At 40.8% G+C, this 22,567-nt stretch overlaps 2 protein-coding genes across 3 annotated transcripts in view; one reads left to right on the forward strand and one right to left on the reverse strand.

Annotated features, from left to right (window-relative positions):
- Nucleotides 1-681: 681 nt before the first annotated feature.
- On the reverse strand, nt 682-10,223 carry LOC129853128 (protein kish-A). The gene is made up of 4 exons (XM_055918848.1): nt 10,145-10,223; nt 7,061-7,170; nt 1,657-1,691; nt 682-1,524 (listed from the first exon to the last, which is right to left on the reverse strand). The coding sequence occupies exons 1-4, from the start codon at nt 10,145-10,147 to the stop codon at nt 1,454-1,456; spliced, it is 219 nt and encodes a 72-aa protein (XP_055774823.1). The 5' UTR covers nt 10,148-10,223; the 3' UTR covers nt 682-1,453.
- LOC129853127 (DNA repair protein XRCC4-like) overlaps nt 9,254-22,567 on the forward strand; it is a 70,823-nt gene continuing 57,509 nt past the window's right edge. For both annotated transcript variants that reach the window (XM_055918846.1, XM_055918847.1), the window contains exons 1-3: nt 9,254-9,396; nt 18,748-18,921; nt 20,246-20,451. In XM_055918846.1, coding sequence (XP_055774821.1) covers nt 18,783-18,921; nt 20,246-20,451 — 345 coding nt within the window. In that variant the 5' untranslated portion in view covers nt 9,254-9,396; nt 18,748-18,782. The remainder of the gene's footprint in view (nt 9,397-18,747; nt 18,922-20,245; nt 20,452-22,567) is intronic.

The following is a 22,567-nucleotide window of genomic DNA, read 5'->3' on the forward strand; positions in this document are numbered from 1 at the left end:
CAAGACATCAGTCAGGAAGTTCAAGCTTGGTCGCAAATGGGACTTCCAAATGGACAATGACACCAAGCATGCTTCCAAAGTTGTGACAAAATGGCTTAAGGACAAAGTCAAGGTATTGGAGTGGAAATCACAAAGACCTGACCTCAATACTATAGAAAATTTGTGGGCAGAACTGAAAAAGCGTGTGCGAGCAAGAAGGCCTACAAACCTGACTCTGTTACACCAGCTCTGTCAGGAGGAATGGGCCAAAATTCACCCAACTTATTGTGGGAAGCTTGTGGAAGACTACCTGAAACGTTTGACCCAAGTTAAACAATTTAAAGGCAATGCTACCAAATACTAATCGAGTGTATGTAAACTTCTGACCCATTGGCAATGTGATGAAAGAAATGAAAGCTGGAATAAATAATTGTCTGCTATTATTCTGACATTTCACATTCTTAAAATAAAGTGGTGATCCTAACTGATCTAAGACAGGGAATTTTTACTACGATTAAATGTCAGAAATTGTGAAAAACTGAGTTTAAATGTATTTTGCTAAGGTGTATGTAAACTTCAGACTTCAACTGTACCATAGTGAATTCCAAGGGTTAACTAGGATTGACAGATACCAAATATGAAATAAGCATAGATGCATGGATCTTAAAGTACTTGAAGTATGTAACAAACTGGGCGCCTCAGTTTCAAAAAAGGTTATTTAATAAATAGACCCATTACAACACAAAAAAATACACCGCTCTGTGAAACTAACATGTAGTTAAGACAATCAGCCTTATGACTGCTGGGTGTCATGTTATTTTGATCACATTGACTTCCAACAATAACCTCTCAATAATATAAAGGAGATATGATAAGACTATGAGCTTGTGTTGTAAATGCATTATAAACTCTCCACGTTGCAGTTCAATTAACAAATATAAAATTCCCCATGAAACAGGTGTTTCCCGATCGTAATATCATTTTCATGAAGAAAGCATACATGTCCTCAAAAAATGACACTTCTCAATTACAAAAACACAGTAAAGTTAGTTTAGTGCCCAATCAAGGCAAAATACAAACCACTGTCTTTCACGATTTGTTTGAAATTCTATGACCAACCTCTAGCACAAGAGAGGAAACAATGTTTTAATCCCATGAACAAAGAGAGGGTGAAACTGAGTCATTAAAGCATTTGACTGAATAGTGGAGGAGACATTGCCCACCCATGACTGGAGTAAACATTACACACACTGACAAGAGTCCCTGGTGAATTTCACACACTCCTTATGGGCGAGGGGACAATCACTGACAACCCCCAGCCTCATACACAGGCCCCTCGCTCTATCCATTACTATAGTAGGGATGGGTTTCCCCTTTCTCTCTATCCAGGTTCTGCTGTGCGTTGTGGATCGTACAGTCCATTTGATGCTTCTTCTCCTTTCTCGTTCCTCTTCTCCCCTCCTCGTCTGGTGTGCTACTGTACAAATAGGATACTGAAAGCCATCAAGACACAGCAAAAAGCCACCCAGGGACTCTTACGTTCACCTAAAAAAAGAGAGCAAGAGAGAAAAAGGAAGAGTTATAAGACTGTGTTCGGTCACAATTACTCTTATATAACATATCGACATATTAGCCATCAGCTAAACGATTAAGAAAAAAGGTCTGTACATAGCTTACCTATTCTGGCACACTTCCAGAATATTCCCAAAATTCTGAAAGGGAACAACATATATATTTAATTCAACAGCTCAATAAAAAAATGTATAACTTCATAATTAAACATGGTGGCCAAACCTTACACAATCCCTCCTCGTGCCTTTCCTCTAACCCACATCAAAAGGAAGGACAGAAATACTTGAGTCTGAAGATAGCGGCCAAGTCCTATCACATCCCTGCTGCTGTAGGGGGCCTATAGCCAGGGGTTGAGGATGAGCTACTGAGCCATGAGGTGGCAACCAGGCAGGCCTCTTTCACAGCTCCACTGTGTGTGATAATACAGGAGAGACACTGGACAGGAGCATTATCTCCACAGAGGAGACATAGACAGGACAGCCAGTTTACATCCGTGCTCATGTACGGGCTCTTATCGCGGCGGTAGAAGAGGAGGCAATGGCGCATCCTTTCTGAAGAAGCTCCATGATATTAATTCTACTCACAGCAGGACTAGACACCTACAGTGCCTTCAGAAAGTTTTCCACATTTGGTTGTGTTACAGCCTGAAATCAAAATCTTTTTTTTCCATCATCTACACACAATACCCTTTAATGACAAAGTGAAAACATGTTTGTAGAAGTTTTTGCACATTTATTGAATGTGAAATACAGATATATAATTTACATATGTATTCACACCTCGGAGTCAAAACTTTGTAGAAGCACCGTTGGCAACAATTACAGCTGTGAGTCTTTTTGGTAAGTCTCTCAGAGCTTTCCACACCTGGATTGTGCAACATTTCACAAACTTTTCAAAATTATTCAAGCTCTGTCAAATTGGTTGCTGATCATTGCTAGACAACCATTTTCTTGCCAAAAACATTTAAGTAGATTTAAGTCAACACTAAGGAACATTCACTGCAACTCCAGCGTAGATTTGGTCTTGTGTTTTAGGTTATTGTCCTGCTGAAAGGTGAATACATTTTTTCTCCTGAAAAACTTCCCAGTCTTTAAATACAAGCATACCCATAACATGATGAAGCCACCACTATGCTTGAAAATATGGAGAGCGGTACTCAGTAATGTGTTGTACTGGATTTGCCCCAAACATTACGCTTTTTATTCAGGACAAAAAGTGAATTGCTTTACCACATTTTTTGCAGTATTACTTTAGTGCCTTGTTTGCGAACAGGGTGCATGTTTTGAAATATTTGTTCTGCACAGGTTTCCTTCTTTTCACTTTATGAAATTGGTTAGTATTGTGATTACCCTATTACAGGGGCTGAGTCACTGGCTTACTGGTGCTATTCCATGCCGTCCCTAGGAGGGGTGAGTAACTTGAGTGGGTTGAGTCGCTGACGTGATCTTCCTGTCTGGGTTGGCGCACCCCCCTTGGGTTGTGCCGTGGCGGAGATCTTTGTGGGCTATACTCGGCCTCGTTTCAGGATGGTAAGTTGGTGGTTGGAGATATCCCTCTAGTGGTGTTGGGGCTGTGCTTTGGCAAAGTGGGTGGGGTTATATCCTGCCTGTTTGGCCCTGTCCGGGGGTATCATTGGATGGGGCCACAGTGTCTCCTGAACCCTCCTGTCTCAGGCCCCAGTATTTATGCTGCAGTAGTTTGTGTTGGGGGGCTAGGGTCAGTCTGTTGTATCTGGAGTATTTCTCCTGTCTTATCCGGTGTCCTGTGTGAATTTAAGTATGCTCTCTCTAATTCTCTCTCTCGGAGGACCTGAGCCATAGGACCATGCCTCAGGACTACCTGGCATGATGACTCCTTGCTGTCCCCAGTCCACCTGGCCGTGCTGCTGCTCCAGTTTCAACTGTTCTGCCTGCGGCTATGGAACCCTGACCTGTTCACCGGACGTGCTACCTGTCCCAGACCTGCTGTTTTCAACTCTCTAGAGACAGCAGGAGCGGTAGAGATACTCTCAATGATCGGCTATGAAAAGCCAACTGACATTTACTCCTGAGGTGCTGACTTGTTGCACCCTCGACAACTACTGTGATTATTATTATTTGACCATGCTGGTCATTTATGAACATTTGAACATCTTGGCCATGTTCTGTTATAATCTCCACCCGGCACAGCTAGAAGAGGACTGGCCACCCCTCATAGCCTGGTTCCTCTCTAAGTTTCTAGGGAGTTTTTCCTAGCCACCGTGCTGCTACACCTGCATTGCTTGCTGTTTAGGGTTTTAGGCTGGGTTTCTGTACAGCACTTTGAGATATCAGCTGATGTAAGAAGGGCTATATAAATAAATTTGATTTGATTACAATGTTGTTGATCCTTAAGTAACTACAATGCAGTTGATCCATCCTCAGTTCTCTCCTATCACAGCCATTAAACTCTGTTTTAAAGTCAATATTGGCCTCATGGTGAAATCCGGCAATGGAGTTAGGAAGGACGCCTGTATCTTTGTAGTGACTGGGTGTATTGATACACCATGCAAAGTGTAATTAATAACTTCACCATGTTCAAAGGGATATTCAATGTTTTTTTACCATCTACCAATAGGTGCCCTTCTTTGCGAGGCATTGGAAAAGCTCCCTGGTCTTTGTGGTTGAATCTGTGTTTGAAATTCACTGCTTGATTGAGGGACTTTACAGATAAGTGTATGTCTGGGGTACAGAGATGAGGTAGTCATTCAAAAATAATGTTAAACACTATTATTGCACACAGAGTGAATCCATGCAACTTATGTGACTTGTTAAGCACATCACATTTTTACTCATTAATTTATTTTAGGCTTGTCATAACAAAGGGGTTGAATACTTAATGACTCAAAGACAGTTCAGCTTTTCCGTTAATTAAAAAACATAATTCCACTTTGACGTTATGGGGTATTGTGTGTAGGCCATTGACAAAACATCTCAATTTAATTAATTTTAAATTCAGGCTGTACAACAAAATGTGGAAAAAGTCAAGGAGTGTGAATACTTTCTGAAGGCCCTGTAAAACCGATTCCCCCTCAGGAGAAAAGATTTGGCATAGGTCCTCAAAAGGTTCTACAGCTGCACCATCGAGAGCATCCTGACTGGTTGCATCACTGCCTGGTATGGCAACTACTTGGCCTCCGACCGCAATGCACTACAGAGGGTAGTGCGAACGTCCCAGTACATCACTGGGGCCAGGGATCCTGCCATCCAGGACCTCTATAACAGGCGGTGTCAGAGGAAGGCCATGAAAATTGTCAAAGACTCCAGCCACCCTAGTCAGAGACTGTTCTCTCTGCTACCACATGGCAAGCGGCACCGGAGCACCAAGTTTAGGTCCAAGAGGCTTCTAAACAGCTTCTACCCCCCCAAGCCATAAGACTGCTGAACATCTAGTCAAATGGCTACCCAGACTACTCACATTTCCCCCCCCCCCCCCGCTGCTACACTCGGTTGTCATCTATGCATAGTCACTTTAATTGACTCTACCTACATGAACATACTACCTCAACTAACCAGTGCCCCCGCACATTGACTCTGTACCGGCACCCCCCTGTATATATTGTTATTCTCTACTGCTCCTCTTTAATTGTTACTTTTCTCTCTTATTCTTATCCATATTTTTTTTAAACTGCACTGTCGGTTAGGGGCTTGTAAATAAGCATTTCACTGTAAGATCTACTACACGTGTTGTATTTGGCGCATGTGACTAATACAATTTGAATTGATTTGAATTCCTTAACTGGCATTTCTAAGACTGCATTTTCATCCACAGATTGAATATTTAGGTGTGTGTGTGTGGTCAGATTATGCTCCTGTGTGTGTGCTAGTTGGCCAACAGCACCTCTCCAGCCCAATCCCTCAATGACCAGAGCAGGCTTTCCATTCTAAACTCTTGGACTGTGAAATAAATTAGCTCATGTATCTGAAGGAAATGTTTTTGGGGCAAACAGAATGTTTTCCAGTGATTGTTTTATTTTGCCACTGATAGAGTGTAGTACAGGAAACAAGTGTTTTTTTAGGTTAACACCAACAACACATCCTTTTTATAGAGATAAGGATATTGGTCGATGTAGCAGTGATGGTAGCCGCAGAGATTCAATCAATCGCAACACGCATTGGACCCATGATGAAACATTTGCTGTGGCACATCACAACCAAAAACACTCAAGTCAACAAATCATTCTTGGGCAAAATACTTACTGCGTCCCTCCTAGCTCTAGCTGTGTGAAACTAGGTTACCTCAGCCTCATTATAGTGAATCATGGACTGTGTTCTCCCAAGAAAAATAATGACCCAATGAAGATGAGAATAGGCTGGTCTAACATTCTCTGACAAGCTGTTTATTTGTTGAGAAATAAAACGAAATAGTTTAACACAAGTATTAATGTGTCACTGTCAATAGCTAACAAACAAGGCTATCTAGAGGCAGGTTAATAGAAGAAGGCTTGTTCTTCTAGCTGAACGTTATGGTACACTGCTTTGTCCTTATAACTGCATTATATCTGGTAGCCCAGTGCAGTTATTACAACAGTAACATTCCGTCTTAGGGCATAACATTGGAGAAGCGTCCCACATTAGAATGTATATCGATAGTCGGTAGGCTGTTGTTATTAAATTGGCATCACTGAGCAGTGCCCAACAAATTATTAAATCCAGTTGTTAGACGCTAACAGAAAAATACAGCGAAGTGCTGATAGATTAATGTTGGAGGCGCTGCGCACAGGCATAAAAATTGGTCTAATTTATGCGCAAGTCTACAAAGTTAGACTTTGTCCTCATGTTTCTTTGCTCTTTACATTGTTTTGCTCAGAAGATTGGTTGTTTTTCAATGCTAGTTTGAGTCTTCTGCTTCCACTGACAGCAAAGAGACGCCCTAGTCAGCGCATGCTCAAAGTACATGTCCCGGTAATGCGTGTGAATGTTGACTTGTTTAAAGGTCTTACATCGGCTACAGAGAGAGTGATTACAAAGTCATCCGGAACGGCTGATGCTCTCATGTATGCTTCAGTGTTGCTTGCCTCGAAGCGAGCATAGAAGTGATTTAGCTCGTCTGGTAGGCTTGTGTCTTTACTAAGAAATGTCTTGTTTTAGAAACATTACAAAGCATTGTCATCTGCTTTTAGTTTGCTCTTTTATGTATGCATGGCAAAAATATATTTTGCCCGGGAAAAAAATCTGAGTGGCTTCAAGATTTGTAAAAATCTACCTGCCAGTGGCTGGTGGTCCAAAAAGAAACTTTTAGGCCCTGGTAGCATCTAACAATTGGATTTAATTATTTATTGGGCACTGTAAATAATGCCTTTTTAACTTTCTACCAATTAAGGACCTTCTGACGTGGAAAACTTGTCGCAAACAGTACAATCACAGGTCGGGAATTAAGTTGCACGGTTTGCTTGTGATATACTCATAGACCTTGTTCATTGAGGTCTGTAACATGGGCTAACACCCCGAGTTGCCCTTAAATGTTTTAACTGAACTCAAATGGTACCTACCCTGACTTGTTCTTGTCTAGCAGGCTGGGGGCTAGAGCTCTGATGTAGGCACATGTACAGATGAGCAGAAGAATCACAGTCAGAAGACTCTGGAAGTTGAAAATGGCAGACTGCAAGAGGAGAGAGTGACAAATGAAAGAAATGCATCAGACTAAAATTTTCACAAAGAAAATTGATATTTAAATTTACAAAAATTAACATATAAAACAAATTCTTAGCATCCCAACAAATGGCCATACAATATTTGAAGGAGATATTGAAATAAAGTTTGATCTGGTATAAAGGCTCTAAACCTAGCCCAAGCCTCTAATATTAGCTAGTGGCTGCTTTTGCTGAGGACCTTCTCAAAAACGTTCAGCAGTTGGGCATACTCCTGTAGACAACATAACGTGCAAACTTCATCGTACATGTGGCATGTGCTGCATATTTATTTTTAACACATACATGTTATTCAATCATTTCCCCCACACCGCATTTGTGTAGCCATCGCTAGAATACAACTTGGTTCTACTTGAGGCGCTCCACAAGTCCCCTCCTTACTGGATTTCAGGAAGATAAACCCATGTGGGTGCTTGAAAGACAAATGAGAAGAGATTAAAAGATAACTAAAAAGCTTTTCTTTTTTAGATTTGCAGAATTTATGAGTCACATGCAAAGGGTTGCAGATGTTATTGTAGGGTACTATGAAATTCTTATGCTCCGAACTCCAACAGTGCAGGTCAAAGGGAAGTGAATGAAACAATAAAAAGAATATAATACATCTGTGGATTAAGCATTGGACTAGAGAAACTCACAATTTGTATGACTCCAGGTCAAAATTCTACAAATAACCAAATAAAAGGAGGTCCATATGCATATCAGGTAAAATAACTAAATGTTAATCTCCCTGGACAAACAGGCTAGCAACAGCTAGTTAGCTAAATGTCAATTAATGTTGAATGTGTGTTTCGACCTGCCCAGAAATTAATATAATTGATTGACAGTTGAATTTGGTATTTTAACCTGCGCGTCACGATTGTATCTGGTGGGGATACGCATGATGGCGCGCATGGTCGGTGTAGTCAGCATGTCAAGTCTCGTTCCCATTACCCATAAGCACTCAGTTATGTTGCGCCGGATGTCATGCATTTCAATGGAGACATCCACAACTGAGTGAAAATGGAAGGCTCCATTGCGAGACTGAGGCTGCATACTTTGAAACTTTCCAAACTTTGCATCATCTTCAGTCCAGCCAGACTCTGTTGAAGAACAGGAAGTTACCAAACCACAGAAGATGAAAATGTGGTTTTCAGTGATGGCTTTATGGGATAGCTAGCAACTTGTAAACAATTAACCATTCCTATAAAGACAATTATATTATATGACTGTTGCTTCCCGTTTAAGTTTAATGTGATGCTAATGACGTTTTTGATGCTAATATTAGGTGGGGGGGGTGGGTCGCTAGCTACAATGGAATCTTCAACCTTGCCTACCTTTTAGCCAGCTAGCTGCTAGCAGTGCAAGCTAGCTTGACTTGCTATATTTAAACATTAAGGCCCAAGGGGGTGTGGAAGGTCGTCAATATACCACGGCTTAGGGCTGTGGTACACGGCCTAGATACAGCCATTTTATATTGGCCATATACCACAAATCCCAGAGGCGCCTTATTGTGATTATAAACTAGTTACCAATGTAATTAGAACAGTAAAGGTATTGTTTTGTCATATGTTCAGCCAATCAGCATCCAGGGATCAAACCACCCGGTTTATAAATTCAGTTAAAAAAACAAGTTGAGAAAAAAAGTAACTTTACAAAACATTTTATATTATCACCTAAAACAATATGTATCCTGTCTTGAACGAAAAAGTCATATTTTGCGGTGTGATTTGTGGAACATTCCAACAGTAATCCGTTTCAAAAACGTTGGAAATAACAAGGTTGCCAACAAACGCACAAAGTTGTATAGCGGCAGAATAAGATACCGGGGTAGGGAGTGGGCTATTTAATTACGTTTTTTACTCACAATGTTTATTCCCGAAAAATGCCTGTACTCACTCTGGTAGCCTATCGACAAACTAAGAATAATAAGTTGATGCCTATTCGGCAGCTAGTTAGCTGGGTGGATTGATCGTGTTACTTTGTATGCGTTGTTTGTTGGCAACCTTGTACTTGACGAAGTTTTTGACACATATTCTTGTTGGCACGTGCCACAAATTATACCCACCCCATATTTCGCTATCTGATGAGACAGGCTCTCCTCCATATTGCGTTACAAAGGCTACGCCACCCGGCAAAGACTCAGTGAAGATGATGTAAGGAGTAACGCAAAACACAGGCAAAGACTCAGTGAAGATGATGTAAGGCGTAATGAAATAGGTCACTATGTAAACGGCGCATAATGCCGCCTTCGCATGCTAGTCTGAACTGGGAAACTCGGAAGTTTTCGACTTGTTGATTCGTTGAACGCTGCTCGTGTATAAATAAAACCAGTTAGAAAGTCTGAAATGTTCAAGCTCTGACTAGTACGTGAATGCGGCATAAAACACAAAGGCATGCTACATTTGTGGCCCAGGAACGGAAAATGCCTCGTTAGAAATCTGGTAACTCGGGAAAAAACGAGTTTTGAACGGTCATCCAACTCGGAAACTCGGGCCTCTTTCAAGAGTCCCCACTTTCCAACCCGAAGATCACTGACGTCATAATTTGACCTATTTTTGCGTTCCCAAACCCAGTTGTCTTTAAAGCACCAGACGTGGCACAATTTCGTCGAGTTTGCGAACTGTTACACTGATTGGCATCTACCATGTGGATATGCAATCGACATCTAACAAATAGGTTATTAAACGAAAGAACTAGGTCAGTATGATAGGAGAAACCGAGACAACACAGATCGAGATGTTTTGTCGTGATGTATTGCCCTTGTTGGCAAAGCTAGCTAACGTTAGAGTACTGTTTGCTAACAAGCAAGCTAGCTACACATACTGTCTACAGAAACATTTGCCAGCTACTCATGTCATATAGAGGTAATTGGATACTATATACGAAAACCTATATCAACCATTGTCACGAATTGATATTGAAAAGTTGAACAACTCTCACTCTTACCATTTTTGTAGCTAAATTTCTCAAAGCCACATCACACTTCCGCTTCGTCCTTAGAAATGACCTAGTTACTAATGCGTCATTACGCACTCACCAAAGCCCTTCCCTGATTGGCTTACAATTTACTGGCCATTTTTGTGGGCTTAGTTATCAAACTTCAAATATCTTTGCTTTCAAAACATGCGTTGATTCTCTGAAGTGCAGTATTTAAAGTATGTGGGCACTAGCTAGCTATTTCAGTTGGTTTCTTTAGTGTCGAAAACACATGCAGTCAGTGCATCATTTATTTCAGTGGTGTACAATTTACAACTTTAGAGAGTGAGAAAACCTAACCTACTTCTGAAACGCGGAAGTCAAGGTATTACTCTGAGGTGAACTCATTCATAAGAGGCAAGTTTCATGTAAGATTTGTTTCTCTTGCGTCATGTAGGCTACATGCGATGCATATCGGAAAATGTTTTTATTCATAATGAATGTTGATTGAGAAGTTGCTTGCTTACTTCCTGATGAATGTGTGGTTGTCAATATCAAATGAGCTACATTTGAATGGAGGAAAAACAGTGAACGATACTAGCTAGTTACCAAAAGTTCGATACAACACAGTCATAGGTTATATTATTTATAGTAGAGCTCTTAGCGTACAGTGACAGTTTTCCGACAGCTTACAATCATGTAGGCAGGGAAGGAGAAGATTAACAATGGGACATTACTAAAATTACTACATTGAAGGTTACTGGCAATGATGTGCTCTCTTTTTCTCTGACGTTAGACATGTTTGTGGTCATTTCCTCACGTCACACGTTTTCACAATATGCCCCCTCACTTCGACATACCTAGAAGACATCTTGACATGATTGCATTTAAACCATGCTTTATGATCTTCCCAACGCCTGCCTCTTAGACACTCCTAATGTACCATTAATGCAAACATTTTGAATCGAAACCACACATAAATCAACTGTGTTCTACAGTAAAATGCAGATGGGAATTTGGTCATGATTTCTTGGAATTGAGACTTGTTAGCTCCAGAAGTGTTTATTTGAATCGGATTTGGAATGTTTGTTGTAATTCAATCTCTTTTAAATAACACACTGCACACTAGCCTTCTTCACCTAGTTGTTATTGATATTAAAAAGACATGTTCTTGATTAAACAATTTAAGGTCCTGGTCATGAGTCGACAAGAAACAATACCCAGGGGGGTATTCACTAGGAACCAAACAGGGAGGGACCTACTGGAATTTGTCCAATAGGAGTTTTCATTGCAAAACCTTTCGCTATGATCCAAAAGTTGTGCTACGGTGTGCGACTAATGAATACACACGTGGTGTTCCACTGACTAGTATGTTACACAATTAGTCATGTAAATAAAATGTTGCAGTGTTGGTACAAATTCTCGTTTCAACTGGGATGCCTCGTGGTTTATGTATTTAGGCCTACACAATTAAATATTTTCATTTTCCATGATTTAGATATGCAAAAAGGAAGCTACAAAGTAATATCCATAGTTAATGAGCATATCTACAAGATTGTGCAAGCCATGGACAGGTGGAACTATATACCATGTAGACAATTCACCTGCCAATGTAATGACCATTTACATGGGTTTCAGTGCCACTTGATATGCCCTGAAGCTTCTCTTTTAACAAAAAATATTGAGACACCATATTTTTCAATCATGCCCAATCTGTTCAAACTCCCATGGGCTGGTCATGAAGGACTTGTGGGGGAGGGGTGAGCGACTTCATGAACTAGGCCTAGTAGCAAAACAAAGTCCTAATATTTCACAGTGCTGTTGTCATGCCGCCAAAGTGATTCTCTGATGTTTCTGCCCATAGGCAAATCATCAGTTTTGCAAGTGCAGAGCATGTTGGGAATGTCAGTTAATTACACTGCTGGATGTCCAGGCCTTGGCTGCAGTGACTTGGCTATATGTAATTAGAGAATCACTTATCTCTTGGAAGCACCTTGAATTAGTGGCTGGGGTTGTTTGACTTCACATCCTCCATAACTCATCCTCCATGGAAAATGACATTTTATCACCTAGGCCTAGTTCACATTTTTTCAGGCAGCTCAATGTGCCCTATACAGATCATAGAGTGTCACATGCCCATGATCTTTATTTCATTCTGGTACATTTGTTTTGATTTTGACAAAATCATTTACCTTGTATCAAAAGAGATTTGCATACAACAGTTTGTAATGTTGATTTATTTATTTATTTTTATTTCACCTTTATTTAACCAGGTAGGCCAGTTGAGAACAAGTTCTCATTTACAACTGCAACCTGGCCAAGATAAAGCAAAGCAGTGTGACAAAAACAACAACGCAGAGTTACACATGGGATAAGCAAACGTACAGTCAATAACACAAAAGAAAAATCTATATACAGTGTGTACAAATGTAGTAAGATTAGGGAGGTAAGGCAATAAATAGGCCATAGTGGCGAAATAATTACAATTTAGCATTAACACTGGAGTGATAGATGTGCAGATGATGTGCAAGTAGAAATACTGGGGTGCAAAAGAGCAAAATAATAAATAATATGGGGATGAGGTAGTTGGGTGTGCTATTTACAGATGGGCTGTGTACAGGTACAGTGATTGGTAAGCTGCTCTGACAGGTGATGCTTAAAGTTAGTGAGGGAGATGTAAATCTCCAGCTTCAGTGATTTTTGCAATTCGTTCCAGTCATTGGCAGCAGAGAACTGGAAGGAAAGGCGGCCAAAGCAGGTGTTGGCTTTGGAGATGACCAGTGAGATATACATGCTGGAGCGTGTGCTACGGGTGGGTGTTGCTATGGTGACCAGTGAGCCGAGATAAGGTGGGGCTTTACCTAGCAAAGACTTATAGATGACCTGGAGCCAGTGGGTTTGGCAATGAATATGTAGCGAGGGCCAGCCAACAAGAGCATACAGGTTGCAGTGGTGGGTAGAATATGGGGCTTTGGTGACAAAACGGATGGCACTGTGGTAGACTGCAATTCCGGTCAAAAGTTTTAGAACACCTACTCATTCAAGGGTTTTTCTTTATTTTTACTATTATCTACATTGTAGAATAATAGTGAAGACATCAAAATTATGAAATAACACATATGGAATCATGTAGTAACCAAAAAAGTGTTAAACAAATAAAAATATATTTGAAATTCTTCAATGTAGCCACCCTTTGCCTTGATGACAGCTTTGCACATTCTTGGCATTCTCTCAACCAGCTTCATGAGGTAGTCACCTGGAATGCATTTCAATTAAAAGGTGGGCCTTGTTCAAAGTTAATTTGTGGAATTTCTTCCCTTAATGCGTTTGAGCCAATCAGTTGTGTTGTGACAAGGTAAGGGGGTATACAGAAGATAGCCTTATTTGGTAAAATACCAAGTCCATAGTATGGCAAGAACAGCTCAAATAAGCAAGGAGAAACGACAGTCCATCATTACTTTAACTTCTTTGGTATAGGGGGCAGCATTTTCACTTTTGGATGAATTTCGTGCCCAGAGTGAACTGCCTCCTACTCTGTCCCACAAGCTATTATATGCATATTATTAGTACTATTGGATAGAAAACACTCTGAAGTTTCTAAAACTGTTTGAATGATGTCTGTGAGTATAACAGAACTCATATGGCAGGCAAAAACCTGAGAAAAGTTCCAAACAGGAAGTGAAAATTCTGAGGGTGGTCGTTGTTAAAGTCATCGCCTATTCAATTCCCTGGAATATATGGATCTGTTTGCACTTCATACGCCTTCCACTAGATGTCAACAGTCAGTAGAACGTGGAATGAAGCTTATGCTGTGTTGTGGGACCGGATGGGAGGGGAATGAGTCAGTGGTCTGGCAGATTGCCAGTTCTTGTTCACGCGCTTTCCTCATTATATCGTCATGCATTCCATTACTTATAGAGACTGAAGAGAATTCTTCGGTTGGAACCTTATTGCATATAAATGATAACAACATCCTGAAGATTGATTCTCTACTAAGTTTGACCATTTTATTTGACCTAGAATATAACTTTTTTAAGTTTTCGTCCAACGTTTGCCTGCATCTGCGCGAGCGTTTGGACACGTGTACTACACATGCTAGCAAAATTAGCTAATTGGACATAAGTAATGGACATTATCGAACAAAACAAAAATTTATTGTGGAACTAGGATTCCTGGTATTGCATTCTGATGAAGATAATCAAAGGTAAGGGAATATTTATGATGTAATTTCGTATTTCTGTTGACTCCAACATGGCGGAGGAATGTTGTTACATCTGAGCGCCGTCTCAGATTATTGCATGGTGTGCTTTTTACGTTTTTTAAATTTTTAAAAAATCTGACACAGCGGTTGCATTAGGAACAAGTGTATCTTTAATTATATGTAAAGCATGTATCTTTCATCAAAGTTTATGATGAGTATTTCTGTTATTTGACGTGACTCTCTGTAATTACTCCAGATATTTTGGAGGCATTTCTGAACATGGCGCCAATGTAAACCGAGATTTGTGGATATAAATATGCACATTATCGAACAAAACATAAATGTATTGTGTAACATGATGTCATATGAATGTCATCTGATGAAGATGTTCAAAGGTTAGTGATTCATTTTATCTCTATTTCTGTTTTTTGTTACTACTATCTGTTGCTGGGAAAATGGCTGTGTTTTTCTGTGGCTATGTACTGAGCTAACATAATTGTTTGGTGTGCTTTCCCCGTAAATCCTTTTTGAAATCAGACATGTTGGCTGGATTCACAACATGTGTAGCTTTAATTTGGTGTCTTTCATGTGTGATTTCATGAAAGATAGATTTTTATAGTAATATATTTGAATTTGGTGCGCTACATTTTTTTCTGGATTTTGGCCAAGTGGGACGCTACCGTCCCACCTATCCTAGAGAAGTTAAGACATGAATGTCAGTCAATACGGAACATTTCAAGAAGTTTGAAAGTGTCTTCAAGTGCAGTCGCAAAAACCATCAAGTGCTATGATGAAACTCTCTCATGAGGACCGCTACAGGAAAGAAATACCCAGAGTTGCCTCTTCTGCAGAGGATAAGTTCATTAGAGTTACCTGCCTCAGAAATTGCAGCCCAAATAAATGCTTCACAGCGTTCAAGTAACAGACACATCTCAACATCAACTGTTCAGAGGAGACTGCGTGAATCAGGCCTTCATGGTCGAATTGCTGCAAAGAAACCACTACTAAAGGACACCAATAAGAAGAAGATACTTGCTTGGGCCAAGACACACGAGCAATGGACATTAGACCGGTGGAAATTTGTCCTTTGGTCTGGAGTCCAAATTGGAGATTTTTTGTTCCAACCACCATGTCTTTGTGAGACAAGGTGTGGGTGAACGGATGATCTCTGCATGTGTATTTCCCACCGTAAAGCATGAAGAAGGAGGTGTGAAGGTGTGGGGTGCTTTGCTGGTGACACTGCGATTTATTTAGAATTCAAGGCATACTAAACCTGCATGGCTACCACAGCATTCTGCAGCGATACGCCATCCCATCTGGTTTGCGCTTAGTGGGACTGTCATTTGTTTTTCAACAGGACAATGACCCAACACACCTCCAGGCTGTGTAAGGGCTATTTGACCAAGAAGGAAAGTGATGGAGTGCTGCATCAGATGACCTGGCCTCCACAGTCACCTGCCGTCAAACCTATTGAGATGGTTTGGGATGAGTTGGACCACAGAGTGAACGAAAAGCAGCCAACAAATGCTCAGCATATGTGGGAACTCCTTCAAGACTGTTGGAATAGCATTCCAGGGGAATCTGGTTGAGAGAACGCCAAGAGTGTGCAAATTTGTCATCAAGGCAAAGAGTGGCTACATTGAAGAATCTCATAAAACATATTTTGATATGTTTAACACTTTTTTGATTACTACATGATTCCAAATGTGTTATTTCATAGTGTTGATGTCTTCACTATTATTCTACAATGTAGAAAATATTAAGAATAAAGAAAAACCCTTGAATGAGCAGGTGTGTCCAAACATTTGTATATATATATATATACATAAAAAAAATCTTCGAGGCGTATTTTACATATAGAATTACCATCTCTTTCAAATGAACAGACTGAGCAAACGTGTAAAAACAAAAAATAAATAAAAAATAAAACGAAAAAAACGAAAAACACAGTGTGGTCTATTCAGGAATCAAGTCACAGTGATTGTTATCAAGAACAAGTGCTTGTTTGGATTTAACCCCCAAAAATATTTCATTGTTTTTATTTCCAAGATTTCATCATGACAAAATATTTCATTCACAAACTGTATTCCCACCTTTTTTTATTTACCCCCTGTTTTTTGTCTTAATAGACAAGGTAACGTTTTTATAAACATTCTTTGAAATTGGTTGAAATGTTTACAAATTAGATGCACTGAAATGAAAGCCCCTCCGGAAATGATAATAGTGATTATTATTCTAAACTTGCAAACAATGGAAGGCATTTCGCTACACCCACCTTTTTCATTTTTTTAAATATCTGCTAAATATGTGTATGTGACCAATACAATTTGATTTGATGTTTAGATAGGTGTAATCTAGCGTGATCCAAGCGTGTTGATTTTTACTCTGAGGGTATCCTGCTATTGACACACTTGTTGAATAAGTAATTGAGGCAGTCTAGGCAGTTCAGGTGAGTGCTGGTTGCAGCCCTATTCCACCCCTTTTTTGTTAATGTATACATATATGTAAATATACCCTGTGTATTTATGGAAATGCGGAACATATAATCTTTTTTTTTACACAAAATATATTTAAAAAATATACCTGATACAATAAGAAAATGTATATATGATTTCATTCTAAGAATAAAATGTGAAATTTGACAATACATTTTATACATGAATTCCAACCAAAATCCCTAAACATTATTTTTGCGGCAGTAAAATATTCTTTATCTGCTATAATTTAGTCAATATCTGATGGATTATAAAAATTCAGAAGTTTGGAGTATCTTTGTCGATTTTCCGACTGTTTAATTTATTAGAATTGTTTTTAAACAATTGGCTTTTTGGTCTTAATTTAAGGTTAGGGTTAGGCATACGGTTAGGAGTGTGGTTAGTGTTAGGTTTAAAGTACAATTTTAAGATGAGAAATTGAAGATATAGGCAGGGTTTACTTTGTGGCTGCGGTAACTTTTTGATGACCCCTACAGTAGAGTACTGCACCATTGAGACTTCAACCATTGAGACCCTGCCAAACGTGCTTCAGAAGAGAAAGGACAGAACATAACATTGGGAAAGAGGGGAGGAGTGAACAAAGAATTACAGAGTTAGTGAGAGGAGAATAGAGGAGTGAGGGGCTAGAGGTGAAAGGGAGGGAGTTTGTGTCATGATTTAGGGATACAGGGATGATTGTGTGTAAGGGGTATGAGGATGACATGGCCAGAATTCCAGCATTGGCTTTGAAGCTCTATGGGCATTGCTCCATTCCTGAGAGTCAGCACAGTGTTTATTTAATTGGAGTGTCCTTCTGTCATTACTGCAGGGTCATCGTCCCTTCAGACAGATGTTACAGTAACTAATGAGAAGCTGGGCTCTCTTTATGAGGTTAAAGTTGACCCCACCCCCCTTCCCTCCTTATCCTTTACCCCTCCATCCTGCCTAACCAAACCCTCCTCAGAGCACAAAGGGTCAACTTTAATCTGCTGAGAGGCGCGGGTGTGTGTGTCTGTGTGTGTGTGAGAGAGGACAGGTCTCAGCTGTACCACTGATTTTGAATCACCTTGACCTGTTCCATGGGCTTCTTTAGGGTGGAAAAAATGTGTGTACACATAACTTTTGGCTCCCTCTCTGGATGGGCTCCTTTTCATTTCTTCAAACGTGTCCAAATGGCCAACTGCCAATGAAGCTGTTCTTTTCACTCAGCCCTATACTTTAGCAGGCAATAGTCCAACTCACCTCTCACTTCACCTGGAAGCTGTAATCATGCTTTTTGGCATGGACATTCGTAATCAAGTAAAAGTTTCCCTGGCTTTGTCGAGGAAAACAAATGTTCCAATACATTTCTAATTCATCAATGGTTTCTGTATTGGGACATTTGAAGAAATGTTGCAGGTAGGGGAATCTGAGATTGGCTTGTAATCCTCAGATTATCATTTTTGTGATTGAGGATAAATCTTTGTCTGGTAAAACCTGCAGGGATTCAAGTGATTCAGCCTCGGTCTAACCTATATGTTTTGATACACAGCATTCAAATGGAGTTAGCTGTTAAAAAAACAGGATGTGGTGCTCTCTTCTTTTATTCTGCACGTTGTTGGTGGTTAGAGAGCCAACACCCCAATGCCAGACCCCATGGATATCCCCTGTGGTTTTAACGTCACACACACACATATATTCAACCTCCTAAAAGGCCCTTTGTTGAAACACACTGTATGGCACTGCCCAATCCCTGAGTGAATTTGCATGGGGGCTTGTATTCACAGTAAACCATGAGCAATAAAACAATGCCCGGCATTGATGCAACCACTGTTAATAATCCAAATTCATAACAGGAAAAGTATATTTAAAAAAAAAAGTTGTCACATCAAGAGTGTTTTATGTACAGTGGACACTACTCAACGTTGATGAAGATTGTCCTTGTCTAAAGTCTGTCCCTTGGGTCTCTATCTCTGCAGGTCTGGAGCTAGAAGTGGGACGGTATTTGGGAGGCATGAGTGGTACGGTCCGTCAGATCAGTGTGGTGTTGGACCCGAGCATCCCCTATTTCCTGCGGGTGGACTGGGCCGAAGACCTGGGTGCTGGGTTCACTCTCGCCCTCTGTGACGGCAGCTCGTCCTGGATCGGAGAAGGTAAGGGCTAGATGCGGCTTACACAAGTATGTATGTAGATGCATGCATACACCCACACCCACACCAACACCCACACCCACACCCACACACACACACACACACACACACACACACACACACACACACACACACACACACACACACACACACACACACACACACAGACAAAGTAAGTCCATGGTAGAGGCCCGACTCATTCACCATCCTCCAGACTGTGTTGTCACCAGGTGCGTTTGGGGTTCTCTTCATAAGGTTTCTTAAGTAGGCACCTGGCCCAACTATGTACCTCGACTCATAGCACTGTGACTGCAGGTCTGTTAGCCAGAGGGACAGCAGCGGGCTTGTTTCATCATCCATATTCACTCATATGGTGCAGCTTACAGGTGTATTACATTGATGAAGCCTTACAAGGCCTGTCTTTGTGTGTGAGTGTGCGTGTGTGCACGTGCGTGTGCGTGAGTGTATGTGTGTGTGTGTGTGTGTGTTGAGGGGTGTCCGAGTGAATGCCACACTGTGTCTTTCAACTAATAAGTTACTTAGTGCACCATTTGTTTTGTGTCATATTTAGGAATGGCAACAAAGCACTTCTATATTTGCTTTCATGTACACATGGAACATAGCTACTCTCTTCTCTGGCTGTCCATCTGGGAGATGACAGGCAGTAACGGCATTGTGACAGTTATGCACGTGCATGTGTGAGTGTGTGTGTTTGAACCTGTGTTAATTGGGACCCTGGCCCCTTGGAGAGCAGCTGTGCTCCAGCTAATGATCTTCTTCTTGGCTCCTTGCATGCTTTCCTTAAAGCTGGAATTCTTAATTGGTGAGACTTCCACATCTGTTTGGGATATTCCAACAACAAAGAACTTACAGAAAAATGAACAGTCCCCCCCCCCCCCCTCTGACATCGTTGCACGCGCGATAGGACAGCAGTGCACAGATTTTTAGATTTTTCTCACGCTGCCGAATAGCCCTCTACATTGTTTTCATCAATAAAACAAAAACAATAGCAAAGGCGCTGGGGCGAACAGCGGCGCTGTTTCCCCTCATGCACATTTTCCCCTAATCTTTAAGCCTCCTTTATACATGCATTTAAAGTATGCATTGTCCTTCCAGTGAGACTTCGGTATAGTCACGTCAGCAATTTTATACAACTCCAGTCCTATTTACTGGCATCAATATCATTGAAGGGCCAGTCCACACACCTACATGTTGGTAGCTAAGTAGAAATCAGTCTCTGATTGAAAAGTGAGGATCAATGCCAGAAGAAACCTTGGGGACTAAAGTTGTGTCTTCTTGTTTTAACCCCTGCTGTGTACTCTTACAGTACCAGAGGAGGAGATGATGAGGAAAGCCACAGAGTTGGGAGTGAAAAGGGAGAAATATGTGGAAGATCTTCATCAGGCACTGACCGGAAGAGGAGAAAGCAGAAGAGGAAGAGGAGGAGTGGCAGAAAAGGAGGAGTACCTGTTCCACCTCTCCTCTGACCACGGTTGTCTGTCGTATGACAAGAAGACCCAGAGAGGCGTTTTGGTAAGTGTCAGCAATGGCTACTATAGCATGACACCCCACATGACTCCTTCCCTTTCAAATGGAGATACAGGCTACATCCCAATATCTATGCTAACATACCAGGTAGAATAGTAGCCCAATCCACTGCTTGTTTTTATTCATACAGATCTAGGATATGAATTTGATCACACTGTTGCAGGAGAACTTTCCTGCAATTCAGGACATTTAAAACATATAGTTCATTTCAGTTTTAAAAAGTATTCTGTTTCGTAATTTCCACTTAGAAATTTCAGAATTGATTTTACCTTACGAAAAAAATTTCCACCCCTACAAAAATGTCAATTTATTATAATTCACATTTCCTGTTGCTGCAGATTTATTTTCCTGCTGTAGCGAACTGGTCCAAATTAAGATCCTACATCTGTACTACTCCTGGACCAATGGAGAGTTTCCTTTGAACATTCTTTTTAGTCAAGAATTTGAAGGTAGGCTTAATCTGGGCCTGTGAACATGTCCCCAAATGTAAACTGATACTAGGCCTAATGGCTCTCATTGCAAGATCCTCTAGTCTTCTGGTTTCCTATAGGTTTTTCTTATGTTTGACCACACACTTCATTTCCCATGATGCCCCAAGGACGTAGGTCTCTAGCCACACACAAAAAATAGACAGGAAGTCACTAAGAGGGTTTACAAGGGGCTGTTTAAAGATAAGATGTATTGTTTCTCCACAATCCAGGATAAAGAAGGTTGTGTTCCCTTGAGGGCCACTTGAGGAGAAACCAAGATAACAATCTGGCAATTTATTACCCATCTTATCAGAACAGAATGGTTTAGTCCCTGTGCGTAAATCATGCATTGAAATCACTGGGGGATTTGTGAGAACATTCTTAGTCTTTGCACAGATCTCAAGGTAGGATTTGGTCCATATTGTCCTGTGAGTGGGTGTTTAAAGCCCTGGGGGCCAGGTCACTGGGCGTCCTGGGACCCCTGTCCAGGTAGAGAGAGGGAGGGCTGGAGGGTAAGAAGCTCTGTTAGCAGGGGCCATAAATAACCTGTTTATGAACTAGGGCCGGCTCCATCTAAGACAATGTGAGACAAAAGGTCAGTTACAGAGGACTAATACAAACTGTGTGTGTGTGTGTGTGTGTGTGTGTGTGTGTGTGTGTGTGTGTGTGTGTGTGTGTGTGTGTGTGTGTGTGTGTGTGTGTGTGTGCGTGCGTGCGTGCGTGCGTGCGTGCGTGTTTGGCCTTTATTGAAGATTCCTGGGGTCTGTTTGCTTTAAACTTTAACAACTTAGCTGGGTTATCACCTGCTTCTTTTCTTTGCTCTTTTTCTCTCTCATTCTTTTTCACAACACACAGAAGTTGAAAAGTGTAACATGTCTTCTTAGCGAGATAATTTTAGGGTACAAAAGTGACTAAGATGAGGCAAGTTTTCTTCAGGAGCACAAGAAAGGAGAAGAAAGAGTACAAAACAGGTGTTGAACTTAACCTGACATTAATATCTGATGCACATGACCCCTAGAAGTTGTAATGATACACTATATATAATATAAGGTTTGGCTGTTAAACTGCTCTTAAGCAGGTGTTTTAGATGACTTACTCTGACATCAAACTCCTAACGGTGCATTTTACAGCCTCACCGTTGCTGGTGGAAAAGATCAAGCTTTTAAATCGTCTTGAAGATTGTGTATTAGCAATGTAGGCTAAGGCGTATCTTTTTTTATACTGTTATTATGGTAGTTCATGATACAGTATGCTCTTGATATTGATATTGCTTGAGTTAAGTCACTGTTGGAAATATTAACTGACGTTCTTTCCTTACTGTCTGTATTGGTCGTGCTTTGCAAAGTCAGCAGAAAATGAGAGAAAGAGAGTGAGGGATGATGATGCACTGGTTGAGCTGTTCCCTCTGTGTCTTGCCAGGTGGTTAACAGTCTACACCTGTTGCTTCAGAGTCTGAGGTAGCATTGTGGCACCAGGTGATATTCCTCATTTTGGGTTGAATGTCCACAGCAGCTTGCCCAATCATTATGTCAACACAGCGTCCCTTCACACTAGTGATTTTATGATATAGCTATGTAAAGTCGGAGTGTTTGCAAAAGAAACAACCTGGGTGCTATTGCTATCGCATTCAC

The sequence above is a fragment of the Salvelinus fontinalis genome, chromosome 4 (genome assembly GCF_029448725.1).
Source record: "Salvelinus fontinalis isolate EN_2023a chromosome 4, ASM2944872v1, whole genome shotgun sequence".
Lineage (NCBI taxonomy): Eukaryota > Metazoa > Chordata > Actinopteri > Salmoniformes > Salmonidae > Salvelinus > Salvelinus fontinalis.